Below are 19,212 nucleotides of genomic sequence, written 5' to 3'. Positions count from 1 at the left end.
TTTAGACTGAAAATTTCCATAGTGACACTAGGAACCTGATATATTAGGTCTTCAAAATTTAGCTAGCATAGTTGGTAATCACCCCATCATTTTGATATAATAATCAGACAAGCGTTTCAGTCAACTTTTAATATTCAACCATATCAAAGGCATTGATTAAATTTACTGAGCATTAGTACATTATTTTAAAATTATCAAATACTTTACTTTTAATCTACATTATATACAGGTCAAGAAAGGCCACAGTTTTTCAACATATGCACCCTCTGAAATTGGAGGGATTTTGGATAAAGTATCAAAGTGAAGTTCACAAAAAAAGTATGCTATTGCTGAAAAAAGTCAGGGCTTCCTTCTTCTCAGGCTAATCTATTCAACACTGTCTTTTTTTAAACATTGTTTTCCATTCAAAGTGTATATGGAAACTAAACAATTCCATGCTGTAGAACATCTTTTAGCAATGATATGTATGTATAGGCTCTTATTGAAAAGAAATACTGTCACTGCCCTGGTATATTACTTCATTGTGAACTTCAAAATGTACTTTAAAGGTGACCACAGTTCTTGCACTAGTTGACAGTCCACTATGAACAATTATATACTGCATGTAAACATGACTAAGTTACTATAGATATAATACATTCTTTATATAAAAATAGCCTTTAAAAAAATTACCCTACTTTTTGTACTGTTTACAGTTAACAAAATACAGCAACCACATTTTGGTTGTTACTACTCCTGAGTTAACTGCTAGGAAGTGCCCCATTCTCTGTCTGCAGCTGGGCAATAATTTTGCTATAAAATTTCCACTCTAAGCAGGTTGTTGTCCACTGAGAAAGTTATATACCAGGAACTGACTAGTACCAAAGTACCGTGTTGCAAACAGTTTTCCATCAGGGGTCGGATCAGAAAAGGCGATTTCTTCTTTACTCAAATATGAGCCATATATAAAGTTACTCCTGTTTAAAGATATTTTAAAAAGGAATAGTGTTAACATAACATATACGGGTACCATGCTATTTGATCAAATACCGTAATCCCCATCAATCAAGTGAAACAACTGGCACCATCAAATGCTACCCTATTCCATGTTTTTGAAAAAGCAGTTTTAAAGACCAGAGGAGAGGGTAAGAAGAGAAATTACAGCAGTTCACACAACTTTTGAAATATGACTATCTACTCTCTGGACTCATAGTTACGATAAAACAGAAGGCTTCCAATAATAGCAAATAAAGTGAAAGATGTGACTGGCTGACTAAGCATGCTTGCAAACATAAAAAGTAAATAGATTAATATTATAATTTGTGAAGCACTTTAGAGTATTCAGATGGCTGTATAAAATGCTAAATATTTTGGGCACTATTCAACTGTGTCCTGCCCAAGAGTGGAATGAGATTCCCCCTTTCCTTCTCCAAAATCTACCCCTTGCAGCACCTGCCAAGTTCCACAAATCTGGTGGACGTCAATGCGATCTGTGATTTGATGCTGGCTTTCAGCTGGTACCTTGTGAAAATCATGAGGAACTGGGCTTTGGGTCCATTAACTGCTCTGTAAAAATAGTCTATCCAATACTATAAGATATGCCCACCCAATTGGGAAAGCCACAGCTGTGGGGTGCTGTTGAGGCCTGTGGCTTATTTGGATGGAGAGAACTACAGAATTGCTCCCCAGTCATTCAGCCCTCTCTCATGGGACTTTTTTTTGGGAGGAGATCCAAAAAGCTCCCACTCCCTTCCCACAGAAAGGGGGGGAAACCCTGTGGTTATTGCTGCTAAAAATGTGCCTTGCCACTTCCCTTTCACAAAGACTCTATCTTTTTGTTCCTTATTGACACATCCATCGCAGCACATTCTCTCCATACCTCTGGCTAGAATTGAGAAGCGAAGGGCAAAGATTGTAGGGCATTTTAAAACTCTGTACAGAGGCCAAAGAAAGTGGAACTATTCTTAACAGACAGCAGAGGTGGAAAAAGCCTTCAACAAACTAGTTTTTGTTTGTTTCTAAGGACTGAGATCCTCTCGTGGGTATCAGGGATGGTGTATGTGTGGCTGCAGGCACCATGATGGGGACTCCAGTCCTATACTTAACACATTTCATACTAAAATACAATATAAATGTTTACCTCAAACATTCTAACATCCGAGAAGCAATTTTCTTCCGACGCATCATGCTAAACACCCAGATGCGACTAATTCCACAGATAGCAGGCTCAGGAGACGTTGAGCAGCACCAAGCCTTTTGCCTTTCAAATGTGACTTTCTCGTTTTCTGAACTAACTTCTGGTATCTTTTCTTCGATAACTCTGTATCCCTAGAGAACAAACCTAGCTTCAGCATACTTTACCAATGCAAAGTGCACTAAAACAGCTAATGTAAGGTGAACTTGTCTATTATAGATGTTTTCATCACTACCTCCTTTCAGAATTTTGTTCAGTCACACCGTTGCCATTTTTATTGCAAGGAAAAGAACAAAAAGCAGGCAGCTTTCGTGTTTCAAACTGAGAAATCGTCTGCTAGAGTCAACAGTCACTCCCTACAATGTGGAACTTTAGAAGTTAATTAGGGTATATGGTCTGCACCAGTCCCCTTCAGGGTGTGTCTGTCCTCTGACCAGCTGGGCCAGCATACAATTCATCTTGACAGTATCCCTCATTCGGACATATTTTTTGGGGGTAGAAGGAAATACCTCATTAAAAAAACACCCCCCAGCTATGTTCTTTATGATATCTGAGCAGAACTAGAGAACATTGTCTTCAGGCAGCTTGGAGCTTGCAACAGACAGACAGAATTATGAGTAAACCCACTTACAGAAGATATTCCAGATTGCTTCAGGCATAAAGCTAACAGCTCATTTTATAAAGGAAAACAGTTCACATATGCTACTCCTTCCCTCCGCAAACAGTTCACATTGCCCATTACAGAAAGGGTTACTGCCAGCTATGTCAAGAAGCATATGGAAGTTTAAAAACAGAACAAAAGCCAAAAACCAGCCTTCAACATAACTCAGAAGACTGGGCCACTTGCAAATAATGCTCTTTATAGTATGGCCTACCCACAGAAAATACTACAAAAATGAAGAGAGCTTAAAAAAAACACCCAATGAATGAAGAAGAAACTTGTTCTGGACAGAGTCTTACTCACCCATTGGATATGTTCGGCGATTAAGCATCCTGTTACTTTTTTATCATTAGAAATAAATAACAGTGTCTTAGTTCTGGAGCATGTAAGAGGAGCTTGTTGAAATCCCAGATCATTATCTACCATCTCTCTGATTTCGTCAACCTGCCAAAAATTGCATAATATAATTATACCCAGTATATTCACAAGTAAGAAAAAGGTTTTTAAAAAATAAGTTCTAGGTCTACTGAAGAATCTGTAAAGAAATAAAGGAAAGTGCAACAATGAATATCTTGGAAAAGAACAATGATTGTTTCTGTTACTGCGCAAAAAAATCAATTTGTGTCTTTGTTGAAATATTAAAAGGGACTATGGAAACTTTTTATTTTAAAAATAACCACCCACAGTTGGCCATATGAACAACAGTAATTCTTCCTTGTTCCCTGTTACAGTAACTCAACAGAACTCCAAAGCAAGTTGTTCATTGTTCTGGGAATTTGAGTTTCAGCCCTGCCACATACTTATATTTATCAAGTGATTATATGCTATATTGAACTCAGAAATGCCATGAAATGCCATTAAAAAAATGAAAATGAGCCACACTAGTCAAGCAATCAGCTTTAGCTGATTAATATAGTGAATAACATCATCTAGGAAAAAAGTTCCAAAACATAACAACTTCAACTACAGGTTTAGGAAGAATCTAAACATTTTAAAAGGAAATAGCTTCAATGTACTCCACCAGGAATGCTGTCTTTTCACAGTCAGTCAGCTATAAGCCACAGGATCCCTGTTTTCCCACTCCTTTCTTTGGCATGCATGCCCATGGATACTTAGACACATGTTCCCACCCAATCTGCTCAGTCAAGGAAAGCAATATTGATGCTTCCTCTTCCTTGATTTGGCAAATGAGGTGGGCTAGATGGGGATATGGCAGATGTGCCTTCTATTTCCTGACATGGCCTGGTACAGTTCCTGTGTGTACACCACTTCACACACACCAGTGAGAAAGATGGTTTAGATTCAGCCTGTGGGTCCCCAGATGTTGTTGGACTACAACTCCCATCATCCCTGAGCTCTGGCTTTGCTAGCTAGGGGTGATGGGAGTTAGTTCCAACAACATCTGGGGACCCCCAGGTTGAGAAAGGCTGGTTTAGAAGAACAGGGTTCAGTTATGCTCAATAGAGATCCTGTTACATTCAGGCACTGTGCTTGCACAAACCCTGCATATTTCCTATGAGGCAATTTTAATCTGTTTTAGTATTTTCACTTTTGTAGGTTTCAAAGTATGGTTGTGATTTTATTGTTTCATCTCTTAGGAAACCTCCTGCTTGCAAAAAATTCAGGAAATAAATAACTGCCTATGACAAGGCTGTTTAATATGCTTTCCTACCTAGTTCCTTAGAATCAGTACTAAGAGTGGTTATATTTCAGGTGTCTATTTCTCATTCAGATCTTCTCTGCAAGTTCTGGCATGTTTTTCTTCCATGGAGGAAAAACACACCTCAATTGCAGGTTTTTGCTTTCTTTGATCAAAAAAGTAGCCTCTACAGTAGAGTACAGTAAGTTCCAGCTTGGCCTTGTAAGCTAGAATTTTTTTCCTACATTTTTTCCTTCCAGAGCTCAGCAGTGGCCTGTCAGGATAATTATCTACTTCTATTCAATAACAAGCTCTGGCCTGGCACTTTAGCAAACATGATGTTATCAAAAATAACTGGACCATTCATATCTATTATATCTGTACCTTTACATGCCACAGGTCCATGTGGATAGTCAAAGGCAACAGATATTTAATCTCGGGGAGAGGTTTACAAACAGTCAGCCCCTATGCATTCACTTTATTTTCAAGTTTCTTTAATCTACATATAGACCCAAAAAGAGAACACTAAAATAACACTACTAGTAACAGGTATTTCTGGTTGATGATTTGTGTGCTGATTAGGAGACAGACAGCCAATGTTAACACAGGAACCAACCTGTTAAATGCACCTGAAATTATGAGCCAAGTTCATACAAATGCTTAACTATTTGCTCATGTGAAAAAACAAAGAAGAGAATAGAGGTTTTTTAAAGGTTTGTTCTACCTTTCTTAGTGCATATTTTGGATCATCAGGAAGTACCATTATTATCTTGCCATCAGGATACTCAGCCAAAATTCTCTCTTTTTTCCAGCCCTAAAAAAGCACATAATAAATACTTGACTAAATAGACACTTTTACATTGCTTAACCCAATGTTCGCAACTATTATTCCTTGTAAAGGTAAAGGTACCCCTGCCCGTACAGGCCAGTCGTGTCCGACTCTAGGGTTGCGCGCTCATCTCGCTCAAGGGGCCGTGAGCCGGCGCCATCCGAAGACACTTCTGGGTCACGTGGCCAGCGTGACGAAGCTGCAGCTGGCGAACCAGCACTATTCACTATTCCTTGTAGCACTACGCAAAATGATCTATACGTAAGAGGAATGGATTTCTGCTTGTACAACAGGACTTCACCTTCCCCTACCGCAGCGCTCAGCACACCCTTAAAATCTGCATCTTGTTTAGTAGGCAACAAGCCCAATTGGGTTGTTGTTTAATTTATTCATATTAACACCATCAAAGTGTTTTAATACTTCAGAATTTTTCTCGTTTTTTCTGTGGTTGCCCCAAACAACTCTAAGCCAAATTAGCTGAGAACTGGTACATCTACTTGGTTATCGGAGCCAATACCCCAAACACCAAAGCAGAGCAACTATATGTACAGGTGGATGCATTCTAGTCTCTAGTGAGCAGAAATGAGCAGATTTTAAAAACTGAGTTTCTTTAACAAACATTGTTACCTCCATAAATACAAAACATTACATTTTAACATCTTGGCATGCAAAAGACCTCCAGGAGGTTTTCCATGAACTGAGTGGCATGCAATGGTTCAAATACGGAATCATTCATTTTGTAACTGGTCATAACGATCATAGTCACAAAAATGAGGCTATAAAAAGAATAACTACCTTCTAAGAACCTAAAGGGATAAGTTGCTATGCTGTGTGTATCTGAAGTTAAACATACTCAAAAATTAGGTAATTAAGTCTTCTTCAGATCCACACTGATGGTGATTAATGAGCAGTACCTGCATGGAAAAACAAAACAAAAAGCCACTTAAGTCTATTAAGATGGGACTTAGCCAGAAATTAGAGTTTATGTTGCTCAGAAAGGATGCAGAAAGTTATGGTATATTTCACTAGCCTAAGTGACGTATATCTGAGACACAAAACACTTTGAAGGAGGGAGAAAGGGGAACTCCCTGGAAGATATGCTGTCTTCTAAATTTAAAACATTACTTAAAAATAATAATCTAGAACTGTTGTTCCAAACAAATAATAATAATAATGTACTAAAGCAACTAACTACTGCTACCAGATGAAGATCCTTTTCAGCACTAGCAGTAAGAATTCATTTCATCAAGGTATTTAGATTTCTATCCCACCCTATTCAAAAGGTAGGTTTCAGTTTTAGAAACCCAGAAATATTCAAAAAAACTTCCTCAAAGTCTACTAATATGCATTCTCATCTCCATTTTTGGATTTATTTCTCCCTTACTAATAGCGATACAGGGCATCATAAAATGAGGGTAGAATTTGTAAAGGATTAGACTATGGAATGCATCACATATTGGGCTACCTCCAAAGAGAGTTTGGGAACTGCAGTTAGTTCAAAATGTGGCTAGCTGTGACCAGACATTATGAGCACAGAAGCCAGTGCTTTGCCAACTTCAGGAGCTATTGCTCCATTTCTGGGTCACAAAACCTCCAGCATGCACCCTTAATTTAGCTTTCAGTTTATATCAGTCATTAAAAAAACTAATTTAGTCCTGTACTTTCATACAATCAAAGAGTCTAGAAACAAGAGCCTTATTAGTAATATCAATTGCTATGCTGTGGTCATTTTGAAGGCAACCCTGGAGAGCAGAAGTTTTAAAAAAGCTAAAATGGCTTAACTACCTTGTGTAGGCAACAAATACTGGTCCGATCATTTGCAGATAGCCTCTTTTTTAACTATAAATGTTGTGATATATCTGTGGATGATTACTTCTTTTAAAAATTATATCACTGCGAATTGTACAACTATAATGATATACAAAAGATTCTTATATCCCAAGCTAGATTTGAACCAAAGATTGAATTTGTGTCATATATAAATTAAGTAGCTTGGTGAATTCAGTTCAGTTGTCCTGGAGGTCTTATCAATGTCAATGTACAGAAGGTAACATGTATGATAAAGAAAACAAACTTCCCTGACTTTAATGGAAGTTACAGGGACATATTATGTTTAGACTAACAGCAATTTTGTTTGGTGTGCAATTTTTGAAATTAAAAGTCAGACTATGCAAAGTTTAGCATTTTCTATTAGCCAAGTTACTTGAAAATATGACCATACCTAATTTACACATATTTACAGTTTTATGCAAATAGAGAAACTACTGACTAAATTAGTCCATTTTTGAGTGCTAAGTCATATACTGTAATACTGTATTGATGCACAGGAAAAAATACCAGGACCAGAAAAAAGCACTTGAAAAAGTATGATGAATTAGCATTGATAACTGACTAGCATTCAAAAACACATTTAAATGGATCTAACACTTGCCTACACTTTTTAAGGGTAATTATTAAATAGTCTATATCCAGCAGTAAATGCTGTTCTGGTTAATCTATAGCAAAAGCTCAAAAGCATACAAGGTTATATTAAAGAAATGTTCTTACCACATATTTTACAGCACTTATGAACTGGTTGTGGAAGAGTAGATGTTGAGTTTCATCCTCAGGATTTGAAGCACTATAGAGCATTCCACAAATGTTGCAGGAAATGGCTCCAAATCGCTTTTGTCCTGCATCCTATATTATAAAGTAAATATAGTGCTCATTCAGGAGCAGTAATATGCACATTAAACAAAGTTTCCTAACACAAGAGGCAGTTTACAAAAACATGAACCCCTGCTGACTTCATGTTGCTCAAATTTACACTACTTTCCATTAGTATGAGAACAAGATTTTCTCAATCAAGTGATCTGTTTGAATTCTGTTTTTCATACACAAACCAGCGAAATGCTAATGTGAGAGAGAGTAGGGAGGTGAGTTTCTATCTTGTTCACTCATGGAACAATACCTGTCAGTAGTGATCTGGGCACCCAGAGTCAGTAGTACAAGGCACGATTTTCCTCTCTGTGACCAAACCCCCAAATTTGCACATTGCATTTCCTTATATAATTAAATAATAACCATCAACGTATTTAGGAGGAATAAAAGTGGGTGCCATCCATGACATTGGTGGGTGGGTGGGTGGGTGAGTGGGTGGTAGCCAACACTAGTCCTACGCAAAGTAGACTTAGGTTCATTAATTTCAATGGGTCTACTCTGCGTGAAACTTAGTTGGACGTGATGTACTTTGATTAAAATTATGCACAAGAACAACATAACATACTTACAATGCACAATACTTACTATGATCAGCTGCTTATCGCTATCTTTTGCTACATCTTTTGGTTTTCGAATATGTTCTTCAGATGAAAGGATACCACCACATTTTGATGCTAATGCAATCTTTGGCAAACATGTCCTTTAAGTATAAAAACAGTTCAAATGAACAAAATGTTGCCTATTTCTCTCTATATTTTAATATGAACTTAAATTCAGCTAAAAATGCAAATATTAAACCAAAGTAACGGGAACCTATTTTAATGCAAAAAAAATCTTTAATTGTTCAAAATTCTTTAGCTATGCTTTGTTGAAAAATATGGTTCATATTAAAGAACAAGCAAAACCGACAAGTGCAAATCCTACACTCATCTGATAGACCAGGGTTGTAAATAACTACTTGCTTGGCCAACTAAGAATTGCTTCCAGGTGACCACACACAACTGACCAACCCCATCATGATTCTCCCTTGAGCCTTAAGGAACTTACTGGCTTTCTAAAAGTTCAGCAAGAGAAGCCAGCCTGCTGGGTTTGGGAGGCTGCACTAGTGTCTGTTACTACCATGCTATGATTCTCAGTGGGTTGTGCAAGCAGTACAACATTAATGGAGGTTGTTCTATGTAGTTTCCCATTTGTCCTCAAGGGTGGCGGAAAATGTAGCCTTAGGAAAAAAGACATGGACAAAGGGTGGGGTTGGGATGAAACTCAGGCAAGGAGGAATGATTTCTCTTTAATATGTCATTTGCTTGGCAGACTATCAGAAATATCTATGGGAAATGGGGGGGGGGGGGGTTCCTTACTATGAATGATGAAGAAGTATAGTAGAGCCTATTTAGACAGGGCTCCGTTCAGCATGTCCTGCTTATCCTAACAATATGGTTGCATACAGTTATGAACATTTGAATTCTCAATAGCAATCTTTTAATTATATCATCACTCGGGACTTCAGTCAATACAAATTGCATACAACTCCCACAAGGAATAACTGCATTTATATTCAATAAGCTAACAAGCTAATTGGAAGCCATAACTAAGTCTATAAAAGTTTAATACTTCAATAATAAAAAGATAGCAACCTCTAACATTTGAAACCTCTAATTACTTGATATACAGAATAGCGTATGGCAAGAACCAAGGCTTGCATAAGAAAAAGTATGGGGAGCAGCAATATTTGTTTCAGAGTCTTCATAGGAATGTCAGGGGGAAGTACTAGTTTTGGCAGAGCCTGATCATACCAGGAGGAAAGAATACCCATGAGTTTAGAGGCCTGAAAACAGGCTCTGCAGCCACTTAAAAGTTTCTTTTTCCAAAACCAAGGGCAATACGAAAAGGAAGGTATTCTTGCATCAACAGCTTCTGTCGGTAGAGCATGAGAATCTTAATCTCAGGGTTGTGGGTCGAAGACCCACGCTGGGCAAAAAGATTCCTGCATCGCAGGGGGTTGGATGCGATGACTCTTATGATCCCCGGTAACTCAACTATTCTACAATTCTATGATTCTATTTCAGTAGTTGTGGTGAGAAGGGCTTAATGCACGCTTTAAATGGTTCACTGCAGGTACAAAGGCAACAAGCAATGCAACTAACTGATACCTGCTCTCATTTGTCTCGGAGGTTTTATTTGTGAACAGGGTCCGAACCAACTGCTTGGGAGCTGCATCTATAAAGGAATAAATGTGTTACTTTACTTACATGAACACACATACATATATATATAATTTCCCATGTATACCCAGTATTTGAGATTTTATCTGTTTGATGGCAGAGAATGACAGACATGCAGAAATAAAACACAAATATTAATCTGAAATAAATCGATTTTCTGTGTAACTTTGCCTTACAATATACAGTTTTATATTATTGAAGGTTTATATCTGGCCACTTTTGTAACCAAATGCAATTTTGGATTCAGAATAGTCAAATCCCTTGAACTGTACACTGAACACAATAGGAACCATTACAGCTGCTATGTGTGGTCTGCATATGGAAAAAAATGGAAGAGGGCACAACTCAGTGGGAGAGATTTCATGCAGAGGATGCCAAATTCAATCCCTGGCATTTCCAATCTTAAGACTCCCAGGCAACATGACTAAGAAAGACCTAATCCGAAGCTTCACCAAGATAGCTCTCGTGAAAGTAGAGAACACTAAGCTAGTCAGAACTATTGTATGACTCAAACGTTAAGATAAGGAACAACTGCCAACACAGTAGCACTTCTAATAATGATTCAACAATTGCAGTATATAGTATGTAGCTAAAGAGCTTAGTACTTAGTACAAAAACCAGCATTGTACTTAAGGTGATATACTAAGGTAAAAACAGTAGTCTAGTCAGCAATTTTGAACATACAAGCGCGTCCATTCAAAGAAATGTGAACTTGGTTAATAAAAACAATGGGATAAACTGCTGCATGTCATTATTTGGAAGGGTGGGCAACCCTTTTCTTCCCAAGGACATGTAGCAGTGGATGGGCAGTTGGCAGTCATATGCTAGTCAGCATGGTCAAAGCCAGTGATGGTTAGGGCCTGGACTAGTGGTTGGTGGGGCCATTCACACATACATTCATACTTTCTCTCACACACAGCACATATCAAAACAAAAAAAATCCTTCCAGTAGCACCTTAAAGACCAACTAAGTCAGTTCTTGGTATGAGCTTTCGTGTGCATGCACACTTCTTCAGATACACACAGCACATGATTGTGTTTAGGCTTGCTCTTCTGCGTACAAATGGCTTAAGTTTCAGTCGGTATGACACCAATCTCATTTTGCCTCCAAGCGAGTCATTATCACTTAGCTACACAGTTCTGAGCTCCTTTCTGGACTAGATTAACTCCACCTCTTTATTTTCAACAGCAACTGGGAGCCAAAAGGCCAGAGGGTCTTGCTGACCAAGAGGTCTCTCTCTGCAACACCCACTGTGGCCCTCCAGTTGCCCTGAAAATGTGAAGCCAACTGGAGCTTATTGGGTTGTTTTTATTTTATTACCTAATTTGTTTTTTTTATATTGTGATTTTATGCTGTAACAACCCTGAGACCTGCGGGTGTAGGGCAGTACAGAAATTTAATAAATAATAATAATCTGGTGCTGCTACAGCCCTCCTTCCTAGTTGAGGCCAGATGCGCTGCTCCTTGCCATCTCTGCACCACCACCACAAAGTCACAGCTGCAGGCTCAAACAGTGCCTGGATCATGTTGATGGTCCAGCCCTAAAGATCTGGGGCACTTGCCTCCCTTGCAGGACATATGGAGCAATTTACATGGAAATTTGCATGTAATTCCTGCAAGGAGAGCCTGAGACCCATGAGCTGTGGTCTAGCTAGTCAGCTGCCATGATACTTTCAGCTTAGCCTGTCAAGGGCATAGTGCTGGAATGGATGATACACGGTGCCTTTTCCAATTCCTGCTTCTACAGTTTTATGAACAAATCCATCAAGAGCTTCCTGTAATTCAGCTACTGATAATTCACACAAATAAGATGTTATAAAGTTGTGAAAATGTATGGAACTTGTATTTTAAGATTCACCTTGAGGTTTTATTTCTGCTCTTTCTTTTTTTACTTCCTTCACTGGTGACTGTGCTGTAATTATTTTCCTTGGCGTACTTTCTGGACTTGAGTCCAAATGTAAATTGAAGCCCTAAAGAAAATATTGAAACATAGCATTTTAGACAAATTATTCCACTATGTGTCATGTGTCTTACCAAACCAGACTTTGAAAAACCTGTATGAATTGACCATATTAGATAAATCCATATAAATTTACTATATTAGCAATCTGACAATAGATCCAATACTGACAAAAAAAGTACAGCACTTGGGAAGCAACAATCATTCACATTATTTATTCCTGTTTAATTTAGTAACTGAATTACACAAATTAGCTTTAAAAAGTCTAGTGGCAAAAATATTGTGGACCACTTTTTGCACTTGGTGCTGCCCTGCACATGATTCTATTGACCACAGAAAGCAATTATGCTGTGGTACACTGCAGAGATGCCTGGTTTTGCTGTTGAAGGGAAGCTTTGGAAAGCTTCTGTTGTACTGTAAAACAACAATGGATGTGCTAGAAGATTTTATGGGCAGCCAACCATGCACACCTGCTTAAAGTGAAATTGGCCAGAATAGCTTTTTCACATGAATTAGAAAAAGTAGCAGTAATGGGATGAAATGACCCATTTTAAGCAGATTGCACCATGGTATATTAAAGTAACTGCACAAAGTGCCTCACAAAACATTTCTAATCCGACACTGAAAATGTGTGCAATCATCATACAATAATATTAAAAACTGATTACCTCATCTGGGGCTGGCTCAGGGCCATGGTGCTGGCTTAGGGTAGAGAGACCATTTTCTATAGCCACCCTATCTTTAGCCTGGATTCGTTTAGAGCAAGGTATATTTAACTTCTGCTCATGTGCTGTGTTGCCATTGTCCTCTGATTGTACCTGTTTCCTTTGGGCTTCTGGAAGGTGCATTTCTACAACTGCTTCTTGTTGTTTCTCTGGAATATTGCACTTTAACAAACCAAGTGCTGGAGTACTTGAGGAATTTGAAGGACTTTGGTTCACATGATTAACCTTTGCTAATTTTATTTTGGTCCATTTAGAGTTTTTGTTTGCAGTACTATGTCTGCCATTCACAGTACATTTGACAGACATTCCTTTTTTGCTGGGGAAAAATCGCTTACACTGAGAGTTCTGATTAGTTTCCTCTTCAGTAGATACTGCAGTCTGAGGCAACTCCACTACAGTATCTCTCTCTTCCTCTTTGCCATATTCAGCATTAGGATGATCTCTTTTTACTTCCACAGTGTCTGACTCAATCTCACCTGCAATTTCCTCACATAGCTCAAGAATGCTAATCTTTTTTGACTTCATCACATCCTCTGGTTGATAAGCAGGTTTTTGACTCAGAGAGTCTGAAAAACCTCTCTTTGCTTTTACACTGATTTTTCCATTTCTGTGCACGGATTCCTTTTCTTTACTTATTACCCTGCATGTTGATGTCACAGAGCAGGAAGTTGTGTTGACAGATCCATTAGTAGACCCTTGAAGGCTACAGTCAGGATTATTTCTTGATTCTCTTACCTTCTCTTCAGATGTGGTCAAATCACTGATTTTAGAACCCACCTCATGTTTTTTCTGTTTCAGAGAATCAATTTCCTCAAAACTTGTTATTTCTATTTCTCCATTATTATATTCATCGCTTTTCATGATTTTTTGTTCCATTATTGGCTGGACAGAGTCCAGCTTTTCATTTTTAATACATGGAACCTGTTTTTTCATCTGGGTGCATTGCTTTCGAGTAGAAGCACGTCCCCCTTCAATTTTTCTGCTGCGCAAAGATATGGTAGGCACATTAGATGCTTGCTGCAATCTTGGTGATCTTCGAGTTTGATGCTCATCATGTGAAACAGCAGGTTGTGACTGAGGAACATCCTGCACAGTCTCCTTCCAAGACACATCTTTAGCTTTTGTGACATGCAACTGCTCTTCTGTATTTCTAACAGTACTTTTTTTAGAATTGGTATCTGTTGACCTTGTAGTTTTTTTTCCTTTGTCAGATTCACAAGCTTTTTTATCACTGAAAGTTTTAGTCCGCATCTGTTCAATGCTTTGAGAAGCTGATTTTTTTGCACAAGATTTTTTGGAATTCTGAACCTCAAAGTTAACCTTGTTACTTTTAAGGAATTTAGTGGCTTTAGTAGTTCTACCCTTTTTGGAATTTTCTACCCTCGATTTTGATTCAGAGGACAAGTTCTTATGAGTAGATCTATTGTGCAATGCTGAACGTCTATTACACAGAGCTTCAGTAGAACACTTTTTAATATCTGCAGATGAATTCTTTTGCTTCTTGGTTTCACGAGAAGTCTTACTTTTGACGGCACTGGATTTTTCCTTCCCTGTAGAAGTGCGTTTGGAGGATGGCTTTGTACAGCTCAGATGGTTACCATGGTTTATTTTGGAAGATTTTAGGGATGCTTTCGTAGAAGATAATTTTCCTATAGGCTTTAGGGAAGTTTGTTTCACACGTACTGCTTTACAACTTTTCTTCTTTAATTCATTTGAAGTCTGTCTGGAATACTTCTGTGCTCGTTTAGTTTGGGAGGATGGTTTAGAGGATCTGTTTATGGAGTTATTGACAGCTGTCCTGTTAGTTTTTGTAGAGACTTTGTGCATTTCTTTCTTCAACACAATATTTTTATTTGATTTGGCATGAAGCACTTTTTTTCCTTTGCTAGTTGATACTGATTTACTATTCTTATCCAGTTTCTGCCGCTTAGCAGGGGGTTCTACCAGCACAGATTTTCTTTTCTGTGCTGCCATTTCTGAAAAAGACAAGTATTAAGTCATTTATACAGTATTTCCAACTATTTCTGCAAAAAATAGAACTTAAATGCAAAGTTTAACATGATGACTTGGCTTACTCACAGGTACTGCTTTATAAATAAACTCTGTCTCAGCTGAAGAAATGTGCTGATCTGTGAAAAACACATTCCTTATAAATTTGCATCCAAGGAGAGCATTACATATCTCCTATAAACACAGAAACAACAAAATATTATTGGAAATGACAGTGTTTTACAATTATCCCTCAGTCGTATTTCATTACAGTAGCGAAACTTATTTCCAAGAACATGCGTTCAAATTTTCAACTAGTTTCCTAATTCTATAGGAAGCTGCAGATATTTTGTGAACCATATATCAAATAAGCAAGAGTTTCAGGTAATAAATAATATACACATTTTATGCAAATTAAATAGGGCACAAAATTATTCCAGGGATGGTGAGCTGTTGTCCTTCCAGCTGTTGTTAAACTACAGTTCCAACATCCCTGACCCACTGGTCATGCTGGCTGAGGCTGATGGGAGTTGGAGATCACAGGTTCCTTTCCCCTGCCTGACTCAGCTTCAAGCTGCTCTGTGTGTTGCACTCTTGATTTGATTCTAAATATTCTAAAGTAAATGAAATTTTAACAGGATTTGTCTTGAAGAGCACAGCATCAACATTTAAGAATAAGCATTCCTTCTAACCATCTCAGACTCCTCCAGGCCTTATTCTACTTCAGATTCTAATAATGCCATTTTACCGTGCACAAGTTATTTTGAAATTTCTATTATTTTTGCCATTTCGCATGCTTGGGGGGGGAATACTGTGTGTTATCAAGTCTCCTTTTGAAACCTATGTTTTTCTTACCACTGATTGATCAGGAACAAATCTATAGACTCAAACTATTAGTGTCACCATATTTAAGAGGAAAAATTGATAATTTGTCTCCTGTGTAAGTTTCTCTTAATTACAATAGCAAGAAATGAGAACAAGTACAAACTTTTTTTTTTATTTAAAAAAAGGATGTGTGAGAGGTATATGTACTACTGAGGGGAAACCTAATTGGTTATCTCTAATATCTTTAGAGCTACTTTAGCTATCTGGCAGCATGGTTGATCAAGATAGACAGATAACAATATGTATCTGGTTTTTTCTCATAGCAAGTATTTATTTGATAGTTGAAACAAATAGTTCCTGTAAGTGCACAGAGCAATGGCAAACAGGTATGTGCTGGGAGCAACAAGAAGAAGAAGAAGAAGAAGTAATGTTTTTGTTGTGTAATTAAATCTGTAGCATATCTCAGATTGAACTGAAAAGTAAGTCTCATAAAGCTTCCTTCTCAAGTCCTGGATCAAGCTATCTCTGGAGCATTAGCGATTCCAATATTGCCTATGGCTACAGGGACGTGGGTGGCGCTGTGGGTTAAGCCACAGAGCCTAGGATCTTGACTTGCCGATCAGAAGGTCGGCGGTTCAAATCCCCACGACGGGGTGAGCTCCCGTTGCTCGGTCCTTGCTCTTGCCAACCTAGCAGTTCGAAAGCACGTCAAAGTGCAAGTAGATAAATAGGTACCACTCTGGCAGGAAGGTAAACGGCGTTTCCGTGCACTGCTCTGGTTTGCCAGAAGTGGCTTTGTCATGCTGGCCACATGACCTGGAAGCTGTACGCCGGCTCCCTCGGCCAATAAAGCGAGATGAGTGCCACAACCCCAGAGTCAGCCATGAACAGACCTAATGGTCAGGGGTCCCTTTACCTTTACCTGTTATCACAAAAGCCCACACTACCCCAACTGTGAGACCACCTGACCTGTACCAAAGGCCAGGTTTTGTACACAAGGCCATAGATTTATGCCCATTATAAACATTTTCATCATCAAGTGCCTCATATGGACATTATGTTGGGCAAAGAGACCCCTGCATTGCAGGGGGTTGGACTAGATGAACCTTCTGGTCCCTTTCAACTCTACAATTCTATGATTTCTCCCTCATCTCCCCACAAACCCTTAAAATCTGATCCAGAGGGATGGGGGGAGGAGGCTGCGAGAAGAGGAAGGCAAACTCTTGTGTGAAGTAAGTGCCACTTACACAACATCAGATACTGTTTGTGGTCAGTTCAGGTGATATCCTACAAAATCTTGGGTTGTGCTGTCTTATGATGGTAGACCGTAAAGAGGAGCTTGCCAAACCAGTTCCTTTATCAATGCAATGGGTACGATTTAGCACATCCAAAGAAGTTTAACACATCCAAAGAAGTGGCTTTGTGTCACTTCCCTTCTCCCCCTCCCCCTCACCTGGCTAGCACCTAGCAGAACAATAGCCAGATTTTCCCGTGAGAGGGAGAGAAGTGGGGACCTGGAGGGAGGCCATGTTACCTGCGAGCGAACCCCACTGAACTGAATGGGGCTCCCTTCTAAGTCCGTAGTTAGACTGCAGCCCAAGCCCATGTTGCCTATTGACACCAGAAATCCCTACTCCGCTATGCACCGATTCGGAGCTCCACGGGAAAAAGAAAGGGGAGTCGAGCTTGCAAATACAAAGAATGTGAGGGGTGTTTTGAGGCGCGGGTGGAGGAGGATAAGTGGGGGGAGGCGTTGCTCCTCTTCCTCAAGGCGCTGCCAACAAAGCCAAAATTCCCAGAGTCGAGAAACGGGCGAACCCCCGTCGGTTTCCTTCTCTCTCGGGGTCCCGGTAGCCGAACTGGGGTTCGGGGGGGGGAGGGAGACTCCGGCGGGGAAAGGCCACAGCCTCCGTATATTTCTTTCTGGTTTTATCCCCGCCCCTCCCCCCGGCTGCTTGAGGAAGGGCAGGAGGATTGTCATTTACCTCTTGAGGAGAAGGAGGAGGAGGTCGGCCAAGTTGCCCCCTCACAGGACGAGGCGCTTTGGGGCCGTGGCGCCGTGTGGGCGAGCGAGGCGGCGGCGCGCGCGAACAAAGTGGCGCGGGGAGGGGGATGGCTCCGCTCGAGGCAGCGTCGGTGTCACCCGCGCAGGTTCCTCATGTCACCCTGCCGGCGCCGAATAACACTGAGCAAGAGAGAAAAGAGAAGCGACTAGAACGCCTCCTCATATCCGGGTATCACGCCAGCCCAAGGGCACTCGTAGAATGGCTTTCCAGGAGGATCTCCGGTTCCCGATTACAGCGCTCACAATCCTCCATGTGCGGGGCAAGGAAGCGAAACTTCTATTTACTTATGAAAAACCCATTCAAGAGTGAAAGGTTACGAGCCCTCCTTTCGCTGCACTGCTTTGAAATAATTCTGTCTTTGAATCCCGGGAATGATTACATGCTTGCCTAAAAGCAACAACTGAAGGGCACCGGGTTAGAGGAAGGCCGGGCGAAAGTGTTCCACTGATTTCCGCCAACTGCCTCACAAGAACCAGGCGCACTGAGTGTTTTTGTTTTTGTTTTTTTGAAAAAAGTAAAATGTTTATTTCTTTTGAAATAACCACCCAGCTGCATTCATGCAAAAGCCATTTCTCTGCCTTCTACTGCACCCGACAAGAATCAGTTCTATTTCCAAACCCCAGAGTTCTGTTCCAGTAACCAATTAAGAAAAAGTATTGTTTGTTGTGGAGGAGTGGGTTATGGCTGCCTGAGTACAAACATCCGCTACCCAGTGTACCTCCATCATTCTTACCCTAGCCAGTGCCGGATTTAGGTATAAGCTAAACAAGCTATAGCTTAGGGCCCCACTCACTTGGAGGCCCCTAAAAATGTAAAGGAAAAAAACCCTGGATGTACATTTCCAAAATATAAGGTAAAAAATAAACCTACATACAGCAACAGTGTTTTGTGTTGTGTAGTATGATGTAAGTAATGGCCCCTGCCTGCTAGCCTGCTTCCTAAAATATCACTGATTTGCTCATTTCTATATATATATTCTGCATGTGCAAATGGCTTTAGATACCTATTAGGTCCATAAATTACCATATAGCATATATTCAACACAAAATAGAACGACAATTTGTTGTTGACAAAAGGCAACTGGACATATAAAGGGTCCCATTACCTTCAGTAAGCTTAGGGCCTCGTCAAACCTAAATCCGGCCCCGCCTACTGCCGAAGGAGTCGAAAGACTGCGTTGAGAAACCAGAAGTATGATGGCGGCGGGAAAATCTTGTTGCTTTAGCCTCCCTTTGCGAAGACACCGTTTTAGTCCCGCCCCCAAAGCGCTGCCAGCTGACACCTGACAGTCACGCTTACTGCTGCCCGAAAAGCCTCGTAGCGTCTGGGCCGGATATCCGGCGACGAGCTTTCTAAGAAGCACCTGCGCATGAGCAGTTGAAGGCTGTTGTCTTGTTCGGGTGGTTGTTCGTTCCTTTTCAT

General features: G+C 39.8%; 1 protein-coding gene across 6 annotated transcripts; it reads right to left on the bottom strand.

The window, feature by feature from the left end:
- Window positions 1-113: 113 nt before the first annotated feature.
- On the bottom strand, window positions 114-19,001 carry ESCO1 (establishment of sister chromatid cohesion N-acetyltransferase 1). Of its 6 annotated transcripts, none has more exons than XR_014566602.1 (12): window positions 17,710-18,175; window positions 14,990-15,094; window positions 12,854-14,886; window positions 12,084-12,195; window positions 10,153-10,219; window positions 8,588-8,702; window positions 7,850-7,981; window positions 6,098-6,216; window positions 5,198-5,287; window positions 3,138-3,278; window positions 2,120-2,307; window positions 114-956 (listed from the first exon to the last, which is right to left on the bottom strand). XR_014566602.1 is itself a non-coding variant. In XM_083748226.1 (12 exons), exons 4-12 carry the CDS (start codon window positions 14,882-14,884, stop codon window positions 809-811), a joined length of 3,024 nt encoding a protein of 1,007 aa, XP_083604352.1. In that variant the 5' UTR covers window positions 14,885-14,886; window positions 14,990-15,094; window positions 17,710-17,909; window positions 18,924-19,001; the 3' UTR covers window positions 114-808. The 6 variants fall into 6 exon arrangements, 5 of the variants coding, with proteins under 5 accessions (XP_083604352.1, XP_083604353.1, XP_083604351.1 ...); XM_083748226.1 differs by lacking the exon at window positions 6,098-6,216 and adding an exon at window positions 18,924-19,001 and having other exon boundaries at window positions 17,710-17,909; XM_083748227.1 differs by lacking the exon at window positions 6,098-6,216 and adding an exon at window positions 16,977-17,078 and having other exon boundaries at window positions 14,990-15,091; window positions 17,710-18,031.
- Window positions 19,002-19,212: the final 211 nt, after the last annotated feature.

This window comes from Podarcis gaigeae (genome assembly GCF_964106915.1).
Source record: "Podarcis gaigeae genome assembly, chromosome: 7".
NCBI classification, from domain to species: Eukaryota; Metazoa; Chordata; class Lepidosauria; order Squamata; family Lacertidae; genus Podarcis; species Podarcis gaigeae.
This window is presented reverse-complemented; position numbering and strand designations above follow the sequence as displayed.

Excerpts from the sequence above, each read along its gene's own strand:
- ESCO1 (XM_083748226.1), bottom strand. The coding sequence starts at position 14,884 with ATGGCAGCACAGAAAAGAAAATCTGTGCTGGTAGAACCCCCTGCTAAG. Across the intron at positions 8,703-10,152 it reads TCCGAGACAAATGAGAGCAG|GACATGTTTGCCAAAGATTG; the intron begins GTATCAGTTAGT and ends TTATACTTAAAG. Across the intron at positions 957-2,119 it reads CGGATGTTAGAATGTTTGAG|GAGTAACTTTATATATGGCT; the intron begins GTAAACATTTAT and ends ATCTTTAAACAG.